Source organism: Trypanosoma cruzi, genomic scaffold (genome assembly GCF_000209065.1).
Source record: "Trypanosoma cruzi strain CL Brener 1047053516731 genomic scaffold, whole genome shotgun sequence".
Lineage (NCBI taxonomy): Eukaryota > Euglenozoa > Kinetoplastea > Trypanosomatida > Trypanosomatidae > Trypanosoma > Trypanosoma cruzi.
The window spans coordinates 26921-49346 of record NW_001849360.1 but is presented as its reverse complement, the minus strand read 5'-3'; the positions used below and the strand labels follow the sequence as shown (position 1 = coordinate 49346).

Sequence of the window (22426 nt, the reverse complement as noted above, 5' to 3'; positions counted from 1 at the left end):
AAAGCAAAAAAGAGGGATGAAAGAAAAAAACAAAAGAAAAAATTAAGAAATTTAAATCATTAAAGAACACACACAACGTCCCGCGGCAAGCTAAAAGCAAAAAGAACAGCAAGCAAGAAGAAGGAAATTAAAAATATAAGAACACGAAAAAAAAGAAGCCGCAACAAATGGATCCAGTGTGCATGCACCCACACACACAAATATGTCCACGCAAACAGTACTGGACGTGTCGTGCATATGAGTGTGTCTGGGATTCCTTCAACGTGACGGGTATAGGGAGCAGCAAAATGAAGCACACAGCAGCACAGCTGAAGCAAATGAAGCAAAACAAATGTTCATTATTTTCTATTATTTATTACGTAAAAACAAAAAGAAACGCACGGATTCCTGTGATTGAGTGCTGGCAATTATAGCACGCATTCAATTCTTCAGCCCAGTGTCCCGTACGTGAGCGCAGCCAAAACAAGCAGCAGCCGGGTATGCAGACGGGGGTCGTGGAAGCAGGCGTCATTTCCCGCACTGTTCTCCAACGCCCTCGTTGTGGGCGCAGAGGAAAGGGGACCAGGCATGCCTGCCGCCGTAGCATTGCCTTCGCTGGTGGCGGCGTCGGTGGTGTTGGCGGTGTCCTCTTCGGCGCCTTCCGCTGCGCCACCGTCCTCGCCGGTCTGGGACAACCGAGTCGGTGGCGCATCAACAGTCTCTTCCTGTCGTCCCGCTGGAGGGTCATGGGAGGAGTGTTCCCCGCTCTCTGTGGGCTCCGGATCTGGTGGGGATTCTGACGCAGCAGAAGCAGAATGTGCAGCGCCTTGAAGTTCACCAGAGGGAGCGGGATTCTGCGCTTGCAAAGTCGCAGGAGGAGAAGGATCCGTCTTGCCCGCAGCGCCAGCAGCAGCGTTAGCACCAGCGTCACGCGGAGTTGTAGGTGGCAAAGAAAGGGCACCAGCGGAACCCCCAACGCCAGCGGGAGAAGATCCTGAACTTATTGTGGTGGTGTCACGAGGAGCCTCCTCCTCTCGATCCACCGGAGGTCTTTCTTCCGCAGGTTTGGCCGGACCACTTGCAGCGGTGGCCGGCTTCGGCTCCACGTTACTCTCCCACCAACTCTTCACCCGGCCTGGAGTGGGCGTATGGAATTTGATCTCGAAGACGCCATCCTTCGCATTCCCTTCAACACGTTTTTTAACATCCTCCGGGGCACAGTTTCCAGCGCCCATGCCGCAAATCATCTTTCCCAAACCGCTAGCTTCAGCCGTGCAGTTGTACCACAGTGGCCTCCCACGGAGTTGCCAGCGCCCAACGTTTTCACCGTCACCCGCACACACCGCATCCACCGGCAGCACCTCCTCCTCCACTTCCTCCTCCGCGGCAAACACGCACAAGCAGCAGCACAGCAGTGTAAGCGCCAACACGACACAGAACACACGGCGCATCATCGAAACTATCGCTGTTGAATAACTTGGATTCGATCCGCAGGAGCATGAGAAAGGAAGTAGAGAGACAGCAGCTACACCACGGACAGCCACCGCATGGTAATAAATGGCAGCAGCCAGAAGAAGCGCGCACCAAAAAAGACAGACGGAATCATTACAACTGCAGGACTCGCACACCGTCCCTCAGACCAGAAGTTAAACAAGCAAGAAAAAACACAGCAGCAAAAAACGGAAGACAAAATAGTTGAGAGTCAGGCAAAACTCCCGTAAAATTAAAACAAAAAAAATCAATCGGACAATACTTTTATTTCATGTGCCATGCAGCACAGAAGAGGATCGTGTGGTTGTGCATACATATATTGCCCGCACCACAAGAGGAAATAAAACTTTAAAAAACGTATCGTTCCATGAGCCCACACAACATCCCTCACATTTCATGCGGCATCCGGCGTGTTATTCCACTCATCGTTTCGCGCAGTCCGTGGGACGCACAGCCGCAGCGCCGGCACCGCGTGTGGGCAACAAACAAAAAGAGGGGGAAACATGTCACTCATGACGGTGTGCAGCAACCGACCATGAAATAATAAAGGACGCTCATTATTCCAGGAGAACAACGAAAACCAACAGTAAAATGTAAATAATGAAAGAAAACACGCAGGAAACGCGGCACATGTCCTCCGTGCTGAGTCGCAAATCCACACAATCCCAAAAGAAGCAGCCACTCCCAACACACACACGCACGCACAGTGCCGTCAGCAGTTAACTCTCGCAGTGTCAATTTCGCGTCGTTGTGCAGGGCAAAGCAGTCGTCGGGACTCACACCGTTTCCGGATTACTGCGCGGTGAATTATCGTAATAGGGGTTTGCTATCGTGTCCAGAGGCATTGCGTTGAGTCAATCCGTCCGCATCACCCTCAGCAACAAATCCACTGCCTGCAACGCCATTTTCTAAAACGAGGGATTTGTGTCCAGTGGCGCTGCGCTCATTCACCTCGTCCGTGTTATCCGCAGCAACGTGTTCCCTGCCGCCACAAGTGACAGACATAATCCCGGATGCATTCGACGCCACTAATATTCTCGGACCTTTGGCAAAGGAAGGCCTCTTCTTGGATGCATTCGGGACCATCATTTCGTTCGGATTGCTGGCAAACTCAGGCCTCGTCTCGGACGTGTTGGTCGCCGTGTTGGATGCGGGACTCGGATCGACGGTGTTGGGTGCGTCAGCCGCCGCAGACCGTCGCCAATCCTCGTTTTGACGTGACGGCTCAGCATTAACTTGCGGTGCAGTTGTCCCACCAGATTTCGTGTCATCCTTCCCTTCACGGGGTGGAAGCAACTGACAGATGCCCGTCCGGTCAGCATCGCTGCTCCGTGCAGGCGGATGGATGGTTCCATCGGGGGAAATTGACGCCACAACAATTCATAAGGGCCGGCGTATTTATGTGTCGTCACATTCATCGTGAAGGCAACGGTGGCCCCTTCCTCCTTCGTTGCACAGCTGGCAGCACAGTTGCTACATGTGTGCACCGCATGGGCCACATGGCACACAGCACCCAGCTCACCATCTCTGCAATGCATGCGCACACCAAAGCCACTGAAAGTATAATTCTCACACTCAGCCTCAGCACTGGCAGCAGAACAATTCCTCCACACACACGCACACACGCGATAGCTCAGGCTGCCGTCACTCGGAGCACACGACACATCCACCGGCACAACCACCGCATCCGCATCACCAGATAAATCTCCAGCACTCCCAACAGCCGTCACAAACACGGAGCAAGCACCCACCACACCAGCCACACGCGACAGTGCACCCTCATCCATCCATGACGCGGCAACAAAATTTCCTGCCATCCCGCCCTCAATGGGACACGGAGCCCAGCTCAACGCAGTCACACGCGGTGCATCACACCCGCAGGAAAAGAGACTCGGGCTGCGCACTCCCTCCTCCCTTCTCCTCATGGCCACGGAAGAAGACAACAGCCACACGCAGCTGCCAGCATGCACTGCAAAAGAAGCATTCAAATCCACTGCAATGTGCATCTTGTGTGTGTGTTGTGTGCCTGCAGAAACACAAAGCAAAGAAGTAGAAAAGGGAGCAGAGTATGTGGAGGGACGCACAAAAACGTACAGCGGAGACGCATAACGGAAGCAACAAGACGACCGCTCAAACTCATGACTGCACTGCAGCCCAAGCAGTGGCAATTCACACAAGATTTATCCAAAACAAAAAAAAGCTTTCCCCTTCGTCTTATATAAACCCCATCACACAAAATAATCATAAGTAAAAAGAAAACGTCCATTACTGTTCCACACAAATAAATTTAAAAAAGCAGCCGGCTGCCGTGTGGCCACACCAAACTGTCTGTATATATTTTGCCCACAAAAGAAAATTAAAAGGTATTTAAATGTCTTTCAGCCGTCTGACCCTCCGTGTGTCCGCACATCGTTTATATTTCACGGGGTCATCTGCGTGTTGCTGCTCCCCTCAGCCCTCTCATCGGCGTGCGAGTGCGGCCCGCAGAGCACAGTCACTCGTGTGTGTGGGGACTGAGAGAAGCACGCAGACATGACGGGAGTCGCGTCACTCCATCGGGAAAGTGAGCGCAGCAAAAGAAAAGAAATCATCAGGAGGGAAAGAAATGCTGACGAGACTGCCGGCGCGTGAAATAAACACAAAAAACAAAATAACAAAAGAAAAACACGGCGGCAGGGTGTGGCTGTGTGTGTGTGGCGCTGCGGGTGTCTGCCAGCCCTGGCCGCAAACAAAACAAACAAGAGGGAAGAAATGTGTGCGCCGCCCCACAGGCCCTCGTCGCACGCCCACACGTCACGGCTCCCGCAGCGCGCCGTTCGTCGCGGCCCCGCCTCATGCGTGCAGCAGGCGAGGCGCACAGGGCCGTCGTCATGAGCGTGTCGGTGGGTGTGCGAGTGGAGCAGTTGGGCGGGAAACACACGGCACCCCTCGCAGGAAGAGTGCAGCAACAAACAATTAAAGAGGGAAGAGTAGAAAAGAAAAACGTCCATCGTGATTGCCCCAAAAGCAAAAAAGAGGGATGGGGAGTAAAAAAAAAAAAAAATGAAAAAAAAAAAAAATGAAAAAAAAAACAGAAAAAAATTAAAACAAAAAGAACAAAAACAAAAACGCACAGCAATAAAAAAACAAAACAAAAAGAAAAGAATTAAAACAAAAAGAAAAAAACGCTCAGAAACAAAACAAAAAATTATAAAAAGCAAAAAAAAAAAGAAGAAAATATCTTAAGGAAAAAGTTAGTTCTTGGAAGTAATTCTGTGCTCGGAAGGTCGCAATTGTCCCACGCGGCAGCCAGTCACGCCTCACTGGGCCGCAAGCCCCCACAGTCCCAACAGAAGAAGCAGCGATGGCAGCAGTCCGCTCCCACGCATACTGCTGGCATCGCTGTTATTTTCTTGCGACACATTTACGAGGTTGCTGCTGAGTGCCGTGGCATTTACTCCCCTGATCTGTGGATCGGCCCCCTCCACACCACCACTCGCAACTTTACTGCTTCCCACCAAATGCCCCAATTCCGACGGCTGTTGCCCGGCAGGAGTAGACGGAGTACCCCTCGGCTCTGGTTTTGCATGATCCAGCTTTGGAATAGTAACGCTTTCCGTGTGAAGCGCAGTAATCACTGCTTCATCCAACGGGCGGTTGTACAGCAGGACGTTCGTCACCGTCACAGACACGTCTTCGTCACCCGCTGTGTTCTCTCCATCCCCTCCAATGTAGAAGTGTGAGATCTCTTGCGATTCCGAATTTCCAAATGCACATTGCTCATTCCCCACACGCTGACCATCGACGTACGCGGTGCCCTGGTTGCCGTTCCGTTGCAAAATTACCACGTGGCGTTTTGTTTTCCCTGGCTCCCAATTGCTGCTAAGCCCTTCCGACTTCGTTCCGCCACCGCACAGCAGCTGCCACTTCTTTTCTTTGTTGTTGTACGACAGTCCCAGGAGTACAGTCTTTCCATCATTCATCTTCACACCCATCAAAGGAATGGGAGTATCTCCCTCCTCCGGCACCTTGTCGATGGACACCGTCGCCACAAGAGTAAAGTTGTAGTTCGCAAAGTGGTACAGCTGATTCTCCCCCTGCTTGCCAACGGGCCACTCCGCCCACGCTCCATGGAACGTCACTCCATCGGAAGTCTTTGTTGCCTTTGCTGCACCACCCTCAACTGTGGCGTTCACTCCGAGGTACTCGTCCCTCCATGTGTCCTCAGAGAAGCTGCCGGACAAAAAGCCAACCAGCCCATCCGTGATCTTATCAGCGCTGCAGGCAGTGTAAGCTGAGGGATCCTTCTGAGCAAGTAAAGTGGTGCACAGCTGAGAGACACGTTCGTCCACCTTCTTCCAGGTCGTCAGCACCTCCTTCACCCGATTCAGCTGCGCAGTCAGACGCACAGAGACCATACCGGGTGATGGTGTATCCCCACCGCCCTTCTTCTTCTCGTACAGTGCAATCAACTCATTATTATCTCCGCTTTTGTACAACAGGGAGCTGGCGGCAACATCGTCTCCTTCCACAGATGCCGGCCCAACATCAACAATGTGCGTATTGTCCGTCAGCCAAAGATGGAGTTCACCTTTTTCCACATTTTCCTTTTCTTCTTTTTTGGCGTACACCGGCAGAGTAACGAGCATCACATTCCTGTCCTCAATCCTCGCTGTGATGAACCCGCTCCTAACGCCCTTTTTGTTGCCCCACACACGCGAGAGTGTCCCGAGTGCCTCCGTCCACGAATCCCCCTTGTCAGCGGACTCGTACACCCTGCGGCGGCCGTCACCACACGCAGTCATCATCATGAGTTTGTCCTTCCACTCCACGACGGAGGGATCACTGCAGCCATCGGCAGACATCCCCTTCGACAGCTTCCCACTCTCAGTGGCTGAGGAGTATATCAGCGAAACGGTCTTTCCATTCTTCGTGCCTTCCACGGGAAACACAAGCGTGCCGTCCTCCATCTGAATACCCGATCCACCGCCGCCAATCAGCCCTGTCAATGACTCGTGTTCTTTTTCAAAACCAGTCCACGGGATAACGGAGGTGTCTTTCCAACAAATTTTTTTTTTACCGCTGCTCTCATCGTTACTGACGTTTCCCACAGCCACCAAAAGCTCCCATTTAGTTGCTGCAGCTTTGCTACCAGCAGCGCCTTCAGTAACTTCAAAACTGTAAGTTCCAGCGAACATGTAAATATCACTTCCCTGCACGACTGTTGTTGGTCGGCTCACACGCACTTTTGTCCAGCTTTGGGAAGCATCTTGAGCTTCTGAATGGGAGGCACAATTCTTTTTGTCGGATGGACATTCCTCCAGCACTTGTGTCTTCAGTTTAGTTGCATCCAACTCCCCTTTTGATTCTTCATCGGTCCACTCCAGAAGCTCCGAGGCAATCCCAGTAAAATTGCTTTCTCCCTCCTTCAACTGCGCCTCGGCAACAGCAAACACATCACCATCCATCTCAACAAGAACTGGAACACGTAACGAACTCACTGTTTCACCCCCGTTCTTATCTCTCCAAACAAAACTTTTATCCGGTGAAAATCCTGAAGCTGACGACGTGCCCTCAGTGGCTGCAGCTCCACTGCCGCAGCACATCATCACGACGAGGAGCAGCACCGCGGAAGTAAACACACGCCGGGACATGTTGGGCCTCTGCGGCTCACTCTCTCTTCCTTTCCTCCTTCTTCCGCGGGATCCGGTCACGCGGCGACGGTTGTGTGTGCGGGGTGCCTTCACTGCAGCAACACGTGAGAGCATACAAATATGTGTGTGTGGGCGGTGTGTGTGCTGTTGTTCCTTTCAGTGCCTTCGAATTCACAGTAGCGATTAGCGCTTGTTTGCTTTCTTTCCTAGTGTATGGGAAAGAGAGAGAAGAGGAAAAAGGAGTGAAACAGTGAACACCGCCGCCCATCCACAGTGAGTGGCACCATCATCCCCGCCGCAGCCACTCCCAACAACAACAACTCACGCACACTGACACACGGAACGAGAAGGAAGAACAGTGCACCGGGAGCACACGGCAACTGTTGCCACCACCAGCAGCAGGAGGGGTGACAGAGAGTGCGTCATTATTCGTCACGCGTCAGCACACACCGAGCAACATGTCAAAAAAAAACAAAACGCAGGCTTTTTCCCCCCTCGCGAGGGCCTCCGCAGCCACAATCCTGTGCGTGCGTGCATTCTCAGCGTTTTAAACACGGCATTTGTGTGTGCATGTGCTTGTGTGTTTGGCAGCGCCTATACTTGCGGAGCAGCTGTGCGCCACAAGAGAGTCTGAAGAAAGCAACGGCAGAGAGAGGCAGATAGCACACACACAAATTACTCATATCATAACACACACACGCAGCCGCGGAATGGGTGCACTCAACCACAAAATCAAAAAGAAACCAAAACAAAAAGCCGCAGCGTGGGACGACCAGCGCACACACACTCTCATTGCTCCCGTAAAGCAAAACACACACACAGAGGGAGAGAGAGAGAGGTCGCCCACTCAATGCAATAAAAACAAAACAGAAACAGTTACGGTGCTCCGCCCATGCAGCCAGGCAGGACGGCAGCGGTGCGTGTCGTGCAAAAGAGAGCACCAACGGGCCTGCATGGGTGTGCATGCATATATACAATGGGCACATTATTGTGTGTGCCTCGTGGGGTGAGGTGAGGGCGAGAGTCCATGCAAGGGGACACACACAGAGAGTGAGTGAAAGACGCGTGTGTGCGGGCGGTGCACGGCTCTCTCACACTCACTCTCACGCGGCCACCACCGCAGCAGCCGCACACGCAACAACAAGAAGAAGCAAAAGAGGGGAGGTGGTGTGGGAGACCGCGGTGCTGCCGTCACTGTCGACGGTGGTTGTTTTGTTTGTTGTGTTAGTGGAGATGTTTACGGCTGCTGTGGATGCTTCACTGTTGGCTGCTGCAGTGTCAGTGCCGTCTGGTGCGCTTTGGGGTTTTATTGCTGCTTCCATCTGATCCACTTCTTCTGTGAATGTATTGTTGCCATTGTTTTTGAGGCTACGCGCATCATGATTGTTCGGGGTTGTGGTTGTGGCAGCGTCTGACTCTCCCGCTGGAGGAGCTGTGGGGCTGCTCTCACTGTCGCCAGTTGGAGCTGCGTCAATCAGTTTGTTGTTTGTAGTTGCTGGTTCTGTTTGCGTTTTGTCGCCAGGAAGAGTCTCATGTTGCGTTCCTTCTGTCGGTACTGCGTCACCAGGTGGTTGGTTATTGTTGGAATGGACCTCCCCAGCGGGTTCCTTTTCCGGAGTCAGAGTCGAAGTACTTCCACTCGTAAAAGGAGATGAAGGTTCTGTTTGTTGTTGACCGACAGGTGACCGAATGTTTGTGGCACCCGCGCTGGACGCGGCCTTCTCCTTCGGCAATTCCACTTTTTGATCCGTCGCAGCAGATGTCCCTCGTCCCTCTGCTGGCGTTAATGACGCCCTTGATGCAGCCTGTTTCTCTGTGCCTTTCTCTTCCCCCGTCACTGGTCGTGCTGCTTTTGGCGGGCGGCTGTCGTTGGGGGACAAGTCAGCAGTGTCTCTACTCTCCACGCCAGTCACTTCTTCTTTCGCAGTTGTGCCGCCATCACCATTATTACGCCCCTCTTCTGTTCTTAGTTTACCGGACGACTGCTCTTGTGCCTCAGAATTGGGTTGTCCTGGTGCTAGCACCTCGGCTGTCGATACAACGTGAGACCCTGGCTGTGGCGGATCCTGCTCAGCATCGGGGTCCTCCTCAACACGGGATAATCCTTTCTTGGTGTCATTTAAAGCCTTACCCCCGGGATTTTCCGCATCAGAAAGTAAAGATTTGCAAGCAGGAGAAGCAGAAACCGGAGAGCCACCTCCACTTCCCAGAGAACATTCATCTTTTGTACCTCCAGTGGATATATCACCACCAACCGGGAGTGAAGGTCTACCATCAGCCCCAACTCCACTTCCGCCTAAAGTTCCATGACCACCAGAAAAATCGTCACCCCCGGCATCGGCCGACACCAAACCGCACCACAGCACGCAGAGGGCACACACCAGCAGCACACGGCCAGACATCATCATCGCCATCACTCCTGTCACTTGCGTGTAGCCTTCAGCAAAAAATAACAACACTTCAACGCAGAGTGAAAGCAAAGGGGAAAAATGGCCGCTAAACCACGCACAACCATAAATGGCAACACATAGCAGCGGCGCGCACACTACTAAACAGTTGAAATCAGTATGATTGCAGAACTCGCGCAAAACACTACAAAAAGAAGTTTAAAAAGCAATAAGAAACAATAATTAATAAAAAGAAAAACAAACCCAGAGCTCCGCTGCCCATGCATACGAGTGTGTCCGCGATGCGTTCAACGTGGCAGATGTGGGGCACAACGCGGAGCACACAGCACGGCAGCGGAGGCAAATGAAGCAACACAATCATCATAATTACTCATACTTTATACATCGGACCACAGTGGACAAACACATGTCCCCGTGGCTGAGTGCTGGCACGCACAGCCCACACAAACCTCTTCAGCCCACAGCGGTGTACGCCAGCGCGCATGCGGCGAGCAGCAGCGGGGCACACACCCACGCAGAGCTGCTGAGGCTGCCGTCGGTTTCGCGAAGACGTGACGGTGCGCGGGTGGTCGTCGTGGCTGGCGCCTCCGTAGTCGTAGTTGTAGTGGTTGTAGTTGGTGCCTTTGTCGTAGTGGTCGTGGTCGTCTTTGCGGGTTCTTCGTCTTCCTTATCTGTGTGGTCTGCAGATTTATTAGTGTCACTTTGTAACCCTGTCGTACCGGTCAAACTTTTTCCCGCTACGGCATCTTCTCCTGGCTTCTCAGCCGGCTTATTCACTGGCGGTGCGTGCGGACTTGGCTGATCCTTCCCCTCCATTCCCTCTGTTGAGGAGGACGATGAAATTGTGACACCTAAATTTGCTTGAGCACCAGCTTTAGGGTTAGTTTTAGGGTCCGGTGGCTGCATAGTCGTCGTTGTGGTCGTAGTCGTCTTGGCAGACTCTTCAACCTTTTCAGTATCCTGCGCAACGCATACTGAAGGGCAGCAGCACAGGGCGAGCACCAACAGGGCGCACAGCAGACGGCACGTCTTCATCGTGAGTGTGGTCGTTCAGTGGTGTGGAGCTGATCTGCACAGTGAGGGACATGGAGAGCAACAGGGGAGACGAGAGGTGCGGCAGACACACACAGAGGGCACACCACATGAGGAGAGGGCAGCAGCCAGGCATGCACCGTACGCCGCACAACACGCACGACACACACTCCAACCCACGGCAACAGGCACACACACACACAGCCCTGCCGCAGCACCAACACACAGATGGAGGAGGGAGAAGCAAGCAAGAGCGGCACACAAGGCTCCACCGCATGCACACACGGCGAGAGCGGTCCGTCGTGCCTGCACCCCTCACGGAGGATACGCACACACACAAGAGGAGGTGCAGCACACACAGCAGCACAAAACCAAAGTAACAACACAAAAGGGGATCCCCGCACACCACGTGGATTGTTGGTCCACGGGAAGTGCAGCCAATATTCATCACAAAAAAAGTTCGGTTGCCTTTGGCCTTCGTTGATATTCAGCGCACACCACTTCATGCAGACCGGCCACCGCAGCAGCAGCCGCACACGCAAAAATATAAGCACAACTAATGGAATGAAACAAGCAACCATTTATCTGTGTTTCTGTTTGAATGTTGGCAGATGTCCGCATGCGTGGTGTTGCTTTGCGGAGAGCAAACCCTCATGCCTGCATCGTGAGTTGGGGATTCCTGCAGGGTGCATAATTATGTGTTTCCTCTTGTGAATGTTTCTTGTGTTGCTGCAGCCAACAATTCGGTTTGTGTTGTTCCTGCCTTTCGCCGGTAAAGTGCTGCAATAAAGAATAATCTTCCGGGCCGCTGGCCAAATCCCCAGTTTCCCAATCATAAAGACCAAACAAGGTAGGAATGAGAAAAGGGATAAACGGAATAAGAGTGGATTCACCCCACCCTCAAGGCTCAACACCAGGCAAGTGTATGCTTATATATACGTATACATTCTTTAGCCACAATCGTGGCCCGCTCACTCTATTCGGATAGGATGCATATATTTATTTATTTATTTACTGCTTACGAGGTGGCAGGCTTTTGGGGTGCTGCAGCCACAAGACCCCGCCGCGTGGTGGGAAATCAAAAAAGGGGTTGGGTGAGACGGTAAAATTAAAAAATAAAAATAAATCCGGCCGCTATCGGTTCCCTGCTGCCCCTTAAATTCGTGGCCCTCACAAAATTCATGCGGTAGAAAAGTGTCGTAAAGAAGTGTATGTTCGTTTCATCGGGGTACATATATGCCATTCATTGATTTAGCCGGCCTCCTAAAGGGCTCATGCACACCCACAAGACTCCCAGCAAGAAAAGGAAAACACAGCGTGGCTGACACGACTCAAAGTAATGCTTCTAAAACAAAGTGTGGATGACTCAGCCGACGCCACACCCGCACCACATGACATCAACTCCTCCACGGCAGGAACAAAGTTGCAAGAAGGCACAAAATAAAAACCGCCACGGCAGCACCGCATCGTTCCCAACGCCACGGCAGCACCACATCCCTCACAACGTCGTCAATCGGCCTGAGGCCTGTCGTCTCGAATCCACCTGGCGTACACCGTTCTTCCGGCATTTTTGTTGAAAAGCGGTCATCCAAAAGCCGCGATCCGTCGGTCACACGAAGAGTGCAGGCAACAGGCATGTCTGTCGCACCCTCCATCGCCCGCACAAAGCGTCGAATTGTCGTTGGCAGGAGTGATGTTGTTTCTGCTCCACGCGTCTCCATCTCCCTGGAAAAGAGACACGCCGACTGCTGCCACCAATTCCTCCCCCGTCGCCTCTCTCCTCCTCCACCAGCCCATAATACTCCGCAGAGTTGCTCACAGCAGTGTCTCCACTATCCTGATCGTGAAACGACTTGAAATTGTTCTCCCTGAAACACAAAGCAACCAAAGCAAAAGCGAGCCGGACATCCAACGGCTGCACTGGCCCAACCCCACAAAATTGCAACAAGTACACAATGACGGGATCGCGATGGCGACACCGCAGAAAAATAGGGTCCACTGCGGAGATTAGTTTGTGTTGCACACAGTTGCGGTGTCCCTGGAATTCTTGCATCGCCAAAAACAAAATAACCCCGCAGTGTGCGGAGAGGAAGTTTCACGAGCGCATTATTGGCGGAGCCAAACAACTGCGCCGTCAGCAGAGGGCAGCGGTCGGCGAGGAAGGTGAAGGTGGTGGGACTGTTGGGGAGGGTCGATGCGCAGTGTCCCTCACAAATACGAGGCGGGTGAAGTGAAACACACTCTTCTGAACGTCACCGGCCACCACAATGCATTGCTCCCTGCCGTGAATATTGATGAGCTCGAGGCTGGAGCAACTACTCGCAATGCGTGAAAGTGTCTTCCTGCACTGACGCTGCGATTCACATTAGACGGGCAACTTCAGCACAGTCGATACCCGGCAGTAAAATGCAGCTGGCAGTGGCGCCGTGGATTCCCGATTTTCCCCGGCAACGGAGGACAGAGAAGAAAACTGGTCTCCCCAGCTGCGCGGCATCCATCCACCCACTCTGTGCGTCCGGAGTGCCCCGCAGCTGCCTTGAGAGATGCGGCGGACAGACCTCCCTTATTTTCGCCCCGATCCATCAACGAAGACTTTCGCGGAGTTATCGGCACACACCGAAGTCTCCCTCGTGCCCGCCAAACAAATGACACACCCGTTGAGCATCGTCACGTGCGTCGACGGCCACGCAATCAAATATCCACCGCAACGCAAAGTGCTTCTTATTGGGCACCAAAAGAAAACTGGAGGCGGCGGCCTGGACAACACACAACAAATCACACGCCAGGCAACGCTGAAATACATGCGAAAGGGCCAACGCGGGAATAGCCGCACAACCCTTCGAGAGCTGCTGCGTGAAATCCACGGTGAATGGATCAGCCTCAACGCATGGGGCACTAATGACGGCGGGTAACAGCGCGAAACCCAAAATTTCCGCAAGGCCGAGAATTGTGAGGACGGCATTCAAACCCTCCTGGGATTCGTGTACAAAGACACGCAAATAATCCGCCCTTCGGTGCAAATCGTCATCATCCTCATCGCTGCTTTTGCCGTCATTCGTATTGTCACACTCAGAGTCGGTGAAGGAAGATGCTGCCATGATAATCGTGACATCACACTGAATGAAAGAACACAATGCCTCGAAGGGTGCCGAGTGCAGGCATCCAGTCAGGCGGTGACACGGCGCACTTCTGAAGAAAGCCGATAAAAGAACTTAGAAAATGCCTTCATCCGTCATCGTAATCTCGTCCAGCGGGTGCGGCTTCTTCTGCTCCTTCGGCACCTCGTTCCTCTCCAAGACACCTGCTGCCGCTGCCGTAGACCACTCTCCTGCCGCAATCACTCCCACAGAGAGACAAGGAAGAGTGTGTGGATGTGTGCCGAGAGCACAGCGACTGTCAATGCCAGAGTAGGCCATCGTGGCACCGTCCGTCACGCGTCAGCACACACCAAGCAACGCACGCACACGGCAGAGCAAAAACAGGGGGAAGAGAAGAACGACCCCAAGAGCAGGCAACACCTTCACGCATGGCGGGCATCGTGCAGCCGCGTCAGCCGGCCTCCAGCACAATGCAAAAGGCGTCCCACACACATCCATCCAATGGCACCGTGATTCCCACCGCAGGCACACACGCAGTGGCCTCGCCATCTCGGCACGGGATGCAAGCCAACGTCCCGCCGTCGCCAAGAGCATTCCTGCAGAGCACTGTGCAATCACTTATCTCTGTGTGTGATGGAGGAGCAGAGAAGAGGAGGAGCACAGGGAGGCACATCAGCACAGCGAGAGGCACAGCTGGATGGCAGCGATACGTGCGGCACGGCCCAACCTCAACAATCACGCACGGTGGCAGCACACATCCATCCACAAAAAAAAAAGAAAACAAAACAAGACAAAAGAAAAACACGGCGGCAGGGTGTGGCTGTGTGTGTGGTGCCGCGGGTGTCTGCCAGCCCTGGCCGCAAACAAAACAAAACAAGAGGGAAGAAATGTGTGCTCCGCCCCACAGGCCCTCGTCGCACGCCCACACGTCACGGCTCCCTCAGCGCGCCGTTCGTCGCGGCCCCTCCTCATGCGTGCAGCAGGCGAGGCGCACAGGGCCGTCGTCATGAGCGTGTCGGTGGGTGTGCGAGTGGAGCAGCTGGGCGGGAAACACACGGCACCCCTCACAGGAAGAGCGCAGCAACAAACAATTAAAGAGGGAAGAGTAGAAAAGAAAAAGGTCCATCGTGATTGCCCCAAAAGCAAAAAAGAGGGACAAGGGATGAAAAATAATAATAAAAAGAACAGAAAAAACTTTTTTTAAACAAGAAAAAAAGCAAACAGGAAAATAAATTTAAAATACGCAAAAAAAAAGGGAATGGGTTTGTACGAAATAAATAAACGCTCATAGCAAAAGCAAATTAAAAAAATTACAAAAACAAAACAGAAACAGTTACGGTGCTCCGCCCATGCAGCCAGGCAGGACGGCAGCGGTGCGTGTCGTGCAAAAGAGAGCACCAACGGGCCTGCATGGGTGTGCATGCATATATACAATGGGCACATTATTGTGTGTGCCTCGTGGGGTGAGGTGAGGGCGAGAGTCCATGCAAGGGGACACACACACAGAGAGTGAGAAGGAAGAGTGTGTGTGCGGGCGGTGCACGGCTCTCTCTCCCTCACTCTCACGCGGCCATCACCGCAGCCGCACACGCAACAACAAGAAGAAGCAAAAGAGGGGAGATGGTGTGGGAGACCGCGGTGCTGCCGTCACTGTCTCCGGTGGTTGTTTTGTTTGTTGTGTTAGTGGAGATGTTTATGGCTGCTGTGGATGCTTCACTGTTGGCTGCTGCGGTGTCAGTGCCGTCTGGTGCGCTTTTGGGTTTTATTGCTGCTTCCTTCTGATCCACTTCTTCTGTGAATGTATTGTTGCCATTGTTGTTGAGGCTACGCGCATCATGATTGTTCGGTGTTGTGGTTGTGGCAGCGTCTGACTCTCCCGCTGGAGGAGCCGTGGAGCTGCTCTCACTGTCGCCAGGCATCGCTGTATTATGTGTCGTAGCAGCTGCCTCAGCTGGAATTTTTTTCGTATTGTCATACGTTTTTTCATCGCTTTCCTCTACTTCTTCTCTTTCGGCATTTGATTCCGTCGCAGTTTTTTGAGTTCCCTCTGTATTGATCTTGCCTGCTTCATTTTTGACAGTATCGGTGGCGGTTGAGAGTAATGTTGGGGTTGATTTGTCGTGACCGTCGGGTGTTACGCTCTCTTGGTTGTCTGTGGTGGAGGCGCTGTCATCCTCTTCTGAATCACTGTTTGACTCTGTGGTCCCTGGGTCATCTTCTGAGAGTAAAACCGGCATGTTTTCTTCACCGTTGTGTTGTGCTTCCACTGGCGGTGTTGGTGGTCCTCCTGTTGGTTTTGCTGCTTTACCTTCGGTTGCTGGTCCTCCCGATAATGGCTTCGGTGTCTCTTCCGGTGTTTTTCCCAATTCCTCCAGCTCGCTCCTTGGTGCTTGTAGAGTTTTTGCTTCCGCCGGTGTTATTACATGAGAAGATTGGCCGGCCTCATCTCGGCTGCCAACGTACTCCTCACAAATACGCTCACCTTCAGAGTCGTCAGGTTCTCCTGACATCTTGCGACAAAAAACGTTACAAACCACCCTCATCGCATCGCGTATGCAGTCTTTCACCGCCGACTCATTCACCGTCCCATCCTTATTAATGTAATTTTCGTCCGTCGCACATTCGTTCTTTAGCAACGTTTCCCAATTAACAACCAAATACCCACGCGGAACATTTTCACCACCGGTAACGTCAGGGATAGACGATACCACCGCCGCACCACAGCACGCAGAGAGCACACACCAGCAGCACACGGCCAGTCATCATCGCCATCACTCCTGTCACTTGCGTGCAGCCCTCAGCAAAAGACAACTCCCCGTCAACGCAGAATGAAAGCAAAGACGAGAGACAAGTCACACAGCAAAGCAACAGCCACCGCAAAGCAAATAATGACAGCAGCACATAGCAGAAGTGAGCACAAAACACAAGACAGTTGAAATCAGTACTTCTGCAAAACTCGCGCACCACCGCGTAAAAAGAAGTTTAAAAAGCAATAAAAAACAATAATTAAAGAAAGAAAAAAAAAAACTAACCAGGGCTCCATTGCGCATGCATATGAGTGTGTCCGCGATGCGTTCAACCTGACGGATTTGGGGAAGCAACGCGGAGCACATAGCACGGCAGCAGAAGCAAGTGAAGCAAAACACACTTAATATTTTCTCCTTTTGTTTATTATATCGGACCACAGTGGGCAAACACATGTCCCCGTGGCTTTGAGTGCTGGAACGCACAGCCCGCACACACCTCTTCAGCCCACAGCAGTGTACGCCAGCGCGGATGCGGCAAGCAGCAGCGGGGCACACACCCACGCAGAGCTGCTGAGGCTGCCGTCCACTTCGCGAAGACGTGACGGTGCGCGGGTGGTCGTCGTGGTTGGCGCCTCTGTGGTCGTAGTTGTAGTGGTCGTAGTTGGTGCCTTTGTCGTAGTGGTCGTGGTCGTCATCGTCGTCTCGGCAGAATCGTCGACTTTCTTAATTGCTTGTTCTGTGGATGTACTCGCGCCACTTTTTTCCCCTGACGTGTCTTCCGTACCTTCTCTTTGTACCGTATTATGCGCACCGCTTGATTGCGAATGCGGACCAGGCAAGGTTCCTGTATCTCCCGCATTATTTCCGTGTTTCGCAGCGGCCCCATTACTTGACGACCCTGGCTGACCGGTCCCCTGTGATTGTGCCACTGATGGAGGGGGCGGTAGACTGGGGGCGGCTTCAGGAGATTCAGCCTGAGTTTGATTCTGATTCATTGGTATTCCTGGTGCATGGGGCGATTGACGGTTGTCTCTTCCATCCACTTCATCTTCAGCCTCAAGATCAACAGTGATCTCCTCAGTCTCTGCGGCGCATACGGACGGGCAGCAGCACAGGGCGAGCACCAGCAGGGCGCACAGCAGACGGCACGTCATCATCGTGAGTGTGGTCGTTCAGTGGTGTGGGGCTGATCTGCACAGTGAGGGACATGGAGAGCAACAGGGGAGACGAGAGGTGCGGCAGACACACACAGAGGGCACACCACATGAGGAGAGGGCAGCAGCCAGGCATGCACCGTACGCCGCACACCACGCACGACACACACTCCAATCCACGGCAACAGGCACAGACACACACAGCCCTGCCGCAACACCAACACACAGATGGAAGAGGGAGAAGCAAACAGGAGCGGCACACAGGGCTCCACCGCATGCACACACGGCGAGAGCGGTCCGTCGTGCCTGCACCCCTCACGGAGGATACGCACACACACAAGAGGAGGTGCAGCGCACACAGCAACGCAAAAGCAAAGGAACAATTAAAAAAGGAGATCCCCGCACACCACGTGGATTGTTGGTCCACGGGAAATGCAGCCAACATGCATCGCAAAATAATTCGGTTGTCATCGGCCTTCGTCCATATTCAGCGCACACCACTTCATGCAGGCCGGCCACTTCCGCAGCAGCAGCACGCATACGTTACAATAAGACGCAAAGGATGGGAGGTGGCGTGGAAGACCGCCGTGCTGCTGTCGCTATCGGCGGTGGTCGTTGTTCCTTCGTCATTGTTAGTGGCTGATGTTGTCGTTCATTCTTCCGGCTGTTTGACAGGGAGCGATGTTAAAAGACAATTGTTTTCCTGGCAGTCATTTGATTCCTCTCCTTTCCCGTCGATTTCTGTGCTCGCCGCTGTGGTAGGCGAGACGCTGACAGGGCTGCCAGCACCATCTGACTGAACTTGGTCTGCTGTGTTCTCGTCCCCAGTCCCACTGCACCAGCTGCTGGGGGCGGTGCCGGCCGCATCAATCAATGGGTGTGTCCGCAATCGATAGGAAGTTGCATCGACAGGGACTTCTGCGCCGACGCTCGGGGATGGGGGAACAGTGGCGACAAACAGAACAGCGCATGCCGCCTCGGAAAATCCGCAAGGCGTATTGGCGCGGACAGCGTTGTGGTCTCGCGGCGACGGAAATAAATGGCGGTGCGAGTGGCGTCCTCGTCGTGCGTCCCCTCCGGCCACTCCTTGCCGTAAAGCATTGCCTGAGCACATTGGATTCCACCTGAGAGACCAATTAAAAATGTTCTTTCCTCTAAATATATTGTACTCACATGTGGCGACGGCCGCCCGCAATGCCTCCAGCGGATACACCTGCGATGCACGGTCGACACATTCCACATCCACTCGCTGTGCTCCATCCAACACCATCTTTTCCTTGGAGCTACGAACAACACCGGGCACACACTCCTTTGCGGCCGTCCACGGCATGCGCCTGCGGTGAGGATCCGGAGAAAGTCCCATTCCTTTTGTGCACAAAGTGATGGAACTGCCGCCGTTAAGCGCGTCCCGGCGAGGGCAACAAAAGCCCGCCGCAGCACTCACGAATGCCCACCTGTTGATTCCTGCGCGAAAAAAATAGACAATGGAGGGAAAGCGCGCACAAATGCCCCAGCAAAAAAGGTCAGCACCAGTGGATGAACACTGAAACCGTGGGTGCATGCTCCACAAATGTCTTTCCTTTTTTAGCCGCCTTCTTATTTGCATGGAAATGGCCCGCAAACGCACACGCAATAATACAAAGGTAAAAGGCAAGCAGCGCAGCCGTTGAAACACACATACGCACATCGTATGAAACGCTTCTTGGAAAGGAACGGAATGCAGGAAAAAGCGCACACAATTTCCACAGACACCCGCAATCGTGTGTGGTTGCATCTGTTCCACTCTTTGGCCCTCGATGCGTTCCTGTGCGTGTCTCGCCCGTGAGTCACAGTGCCGTAGGGTGCTAAGTCCCTGCACAAACACACCTCAGGACGCGGCATCGAGGATTCCCCAATGAACACCTCACGGCCATACCTTTTGGATATCTCATGGACCGAGCGCCTCTCGCTGCAGGCCACGGCACCCAAAACAAGCAGCACTATGCGCTGAGGAGTTGTGAGGGCAATCGTCCCACCACCACCGCCACACAGATCTGGATGATTCTCCCATTTGCCACCACACCCTTGAAATGGCCCGGCGTTGTTCCCTCATGCTCCACTGTTTTGACCACCACTCGCGCCATTTGGCCCCATCGCATGATCGCGCTGCACCGATGCCAACGACAGCTCAACCCGCAGCGTTTTATTCCTGCCCGCCGTCTCCATCATCATACAGGCATGCTTCTGAAAGGGATCCTCGTCCGTCGCGGCGTTGCTCGCAGAATCACTCGTGCTCCGTCCGCTCTGCGCCGACGCCGTGCTTTATCGATGCACGCTCCCGGCCCTCCTCGTCACATGCTCGAGGGTCGCAAACAAATGGGCGTCGGGCGTCAGTCCACCGTCTCGGATCAGCTGCTGCTTATTGGCCTCCGTCAACTCGTCGGTGTTGCTCGCAGTCACAAGCAACAGGAGAAGACGCAGTCGCACAGGCCGGGGCATCGCCGCATCCCTCGTCAGGTGCCGCACGCCATCCAGGTTTTTCCTGAGGAGTTTGTGCCCAACGGCGGTGTCTTATTCCACCCCCCGCACCTCCGCCAGTCGCTTCTCCCAGTACTGTGCCACAAGCCTCGCGCAAAAAATCGATGTGCAGCGACGGTCCGGCTTGCCTCTCCCAAAACTCCGGCGGAGCCCGCACCGCACTGCCCAGCTTCGCAAGGTTGGCCTTCGGCTCCACGTCCTGCGCCAATCCCGGGTGATACGCGTGGAGTTTTTCCAGCGCCACCGAAAGCTCCTCCACGCACTGCGCAAGAAAACAATGACGGTAGGAGCACTAGTATACATCTTCCTCATCAATTACTGCCGCTTCGAGCCCACACCCAGACGATTCCTACAGGTCTGCTCATACACTTTCTTCTCCAGCGGCATCAGTTCATCAAGCAGAAACTGAGATGTGCGTTGGTGCATCAGCGGCGTCACCGTGACACAGCCCCAATCAACGATGATCCGCACTGGGTTGCCGCGGCTGTCGGCGCCACTAAGCGAAATCCGGCTCGTCGTAGCAGAGCCTGAAAAGCCCTCAAAAAAGGTCCTGGCAAACCCATGGCAGATGCTGCCTCTGTTTTGGTGGCGAATAACAGGCACACCGTTGTTCATGGCGTGAAAAGCCGCCACAATAAGTGACTCAGCAACGTTCAAAACGGACTCTCGAGTCGGCGGCGACAGTGGCGACAGCAGCTGAGGGAACCCATTCTGCATGCTGGGGTGAAACACCAGCACTTCAGTGGCGACGAAGTCTAACATAATGTCCTTCAAACGCATCGCCTTCGGCGCTATCCGAGCCCGCACCAGTTGCTGAAGGCGGCGATGCGGGGTGCACCCCAACGCAAAGATGTGTGCATCCCTGTGCGGGACCTTTGCCATCCAATCCTCAGCCACGCGGCTCACAGACGAATCCTCCACGGCAAAAAGTAGGGCGCAGGGCTGCTGATAACCGGCTGCCGCGGCGTCATGAGGTCCCCGAGCAGCGTCACGCCGTGCTCCATGAGATCATGGAGACGCATTGAGCAGTTTAGCACAGCCGCAGCATGGGCATCGCAGTAAAAAACTTTGGACAATCCATGAACGACGTCAAGCATCTGATGGAACATATGATCCCGCACACAACCACAAAAGCCATTGCTGGACTCACGCGGCTGCCAGCTTCCGTCGGCCTTGCTCGCACCAACCCGCCCCGCATACCATGTCAAGTAGAAGTCACACAGACAATGTGCTTGGATATGCGTGTGTGTGCCTTGTGTGCGCACATTTGACTCGCACCGTTTTTTGTGTATGTGCGTCTCAGAAAATCTAACAAGCACACAAGCAAAGCCATACGACCATGCGGTGGCCCACATCGGCAACCAACACAAGAAGAGCAGTGCTCATCGGAAGTACCACCAATTTCAAACGCAAAGTCAGACGGATTACACACAGCACATGCATATGGAGAAAGGGACCCATTGAAATGGATCGTTTTCTATTGGGCTTCCAGTGCTGATTGCAGGCCAAGCAGAAGGAAGCGCAGTCCCCTTGCAGCGAAACGCCGACCACACCGCAAATCGATGGAGTGTTGCCACGGCAGCAGCAGAGAAAAGCAGAAGAAGCAGCGGACAGGGACAAGCAGCAGCAACAGTGTCATCACCGGGAGTCGGGGACGGGCCTGCTCGCCGTCCGTCTCGCTGCTTCGATCCCTGCCGCCGAGAGAAGATTCTCGCGGTCTGTCGGGGTATCCTGGCCGGATCCACTTCTCCTCTTTCAACAAATTCTTCTGGGGAACAGCCGTGTCTACATCCTTCGGTGGTGCGCCGTGGTCGGTCTCAATGCTCCCCGCAACGGTGACGGATGCCCCTGGGAAGTCTTGTTCAGTAGATGCTGGTGAAACCGTCCTGCTCCACATGCTCTCTCCTCGCCACCCACGGAACCACTGGAAGTAGGCTGCCGCTGGTGGCGGATATCGTGCACACCTGCGCGTGGTCACGGCAAATAGCGTTTCCCCCAGCGCAGGGTCGAGTGGCCCACGCAATCGTCGCTCCGTCCGTGCATGGAACACAACGGACGTCACCCTTTTCAGTCACTTCCAAATGCACCTGCATACTGAGGCACCTCAATGCCGCATGCGCTACAGCACTGAGATTTGTCTCCTCCGGGTCCCTCGCATCCGTCGTGTTGGTGGAAAGCGTGTCCAAACACCACAAAGAGGGCTCATCCCCAGGCACCGCAGACAAATATTCTCCCCTCCAAATAACAGCCTCAACATCCCCCACATCCAGTGCGGGATCACTGATGGGGCAACTGTCCATCGGGCGTTTTGCTGACATTTCAAGGATACTCCGTCTACACCAACCGCTGGAATACTGTTCCGACGCG

General features: G+C 53.7%; 7 protein-coding genes and 4 pseudogenes across 7 annotated transcripts, besides 12 other annotated features; all 11 read right to left on the bottom strand.

Moving 5' to 3' along the window:
• Nucleotides 1-10145: part of a sequence feature (areas not merged during assembly with more than two copies in the genome that could not be assigned to a particular haplotype) that runs on past the window's edge.
• Tc00.1047053508247.110 (serine-alanine-and proline-rich protein, putative) lies at nucleotides 429-1433 on the bottom strand (the record flags this gene model as incomplete). The annotated part of the gene is made up of 1 exon (XM_807858.1): nucleotides 429-1433. One exon carries the CDS (start codon nucleotides 1431-1433, stop codon nucleotides 429-431), a length of 1005 nt encoding a protein of 334 aa, XP_812951.1.
• Tc00.1047053508247.100 lies at nucleotides 2277-3476 on the bottom strand (annotated as a pseudogene).
• Nucleotides 4499-4687: a sequence feature (T-rich).
• On the bottom strand, nucleotides 4770-7217 carry Tc00.1047053508247.90 (trans-sialidase, putative; the record flags this gene model as incomplete). Its single annotated transcript, XM_807857.1, has 1 exon — nucleotides 4770-7217. One exon carries the CDS (start codon nucleotides 7215-7217, stop codon nucleotides 4770-4772), a length of 2448 nt encoding a protein of 815 aa, XP_812950.1.
• On the bottom strand, nucleotides 8207-9517 carry Tc00.1047053508247.80 (mucin-associated surface protein (MASP), putative; the record flags this gene model as incomplete). The annotated part of the gene is made up of 1 exon (XM_807856.1): nucleotides 8207-9517. The coding sequence occupies one exon, from the start codon at nucleotides 9515-9517 to the stop codon at nucleotides 8207-8209; it is 1311 nt and encodes a 436-aa protein (XP_812949.1).
• Nucleotides 9965-10546, bottom strand: Tc00.1047053508247.70 (mucin TcMUCII, putative; the record flags this gene model as incomplete). The annotated part of the gene is made up of 1 exon (XM_807855.1): nucleotides 9965-10546. One exon carries the CDS (start codon nucleotides 10544-10546, stop codon nucleotides 9965-9967), a length of 582 nt encoding a protein of 193 aa, XP_812948.1.
• Nucleotides 10077-10157: a microsatellite.
• Nucleotide 10146, bottom strand, in Tc00.1047053508247.70: a sequence feature (heterozygous, non-Esmeraldo-like haplotype).
• Nucleotides 10147-10963: a sequence feature (areas merged during assembly that could not be assigned to a particular haplotype. This can correspond to areas where the two haplotypes were merged or to regions with more than two copies in the genome that were merged during assembly.).
• Nucleotides 10964-11109: a sequence feature (heterozygous, Esmeraldo-like haplotype).
• Nucleotides 11110-22426: a sequence feature (areas not merged during assembly with more than two copies in the genome that could not be assigned to a particular haplotype).
• Nucleotides 11537-11557: a sequence feature (AT_rich).
• Nucleotides 11545-11803: a mobile genetic element.
• Nucleotides 11647-11670: a sequence feature (AT_rich).
• On the bottom strand, nucleotides 11817-13772 carry Tc00.1047053508247.60 (annotated as a pseudogene).
• Nucleotides 14409-14442: a microsatellite.
• Nucleotides 15204-16415, bottom strand: Tc00.1047053508247.50 (annotated as a pseudogene).
• On the bottom strand, nucleotides 16889-17545 carry Tc00.1047053508247.40 (mucin TcMUCII, putative; the record flags this gene model as incomplete). The annotated part of the gene is made up of 1 exon (XM_807854.1): nucleotides 16889-17545. One exon carries the CDS (start codon nucleotides 17543-17545, stop codon nucleotides 16889-16891), a length of 657 nt encoding a protein of 218 aa, XP_812947.1.
• Nucleotides 17001-17090: a microsatellite.
• On the bottom strand, nucleotides 18195-19103 carry Tc00.1047053508247.30 (hypothetical protein, conserved; the record flags this gene model as incomplete). The annotated part of the gene is made up of 1 exon (XM_807853.1): nucleotides 18195-19103. One exon carries the CDS (start codon nucleotides 19101-19103, stop codon nucleotides 18195-18197), a length of 909 nt encoding a protein of 302 aa, XP_812946.1.
• Nucleotides 19386-21257, bottom strand: Tc00.1047053508247.19 (annotated as a pseudogene).
• Nucleotides 21922-22377, bottom strand: Tc00.1047053508247.10 (uncharacterized protein; the record flags this gene model as incomplete). The annotated part of the gene is made up of 1 exon (XM_807852.1): nucleotides 21922-22377. One exon carries the CDS (start codon nucleotides 22375-22377, stop codon nucleotides 21922-21924), a length of 456 nt encoding a protein of 151 aa, XP_812945.1.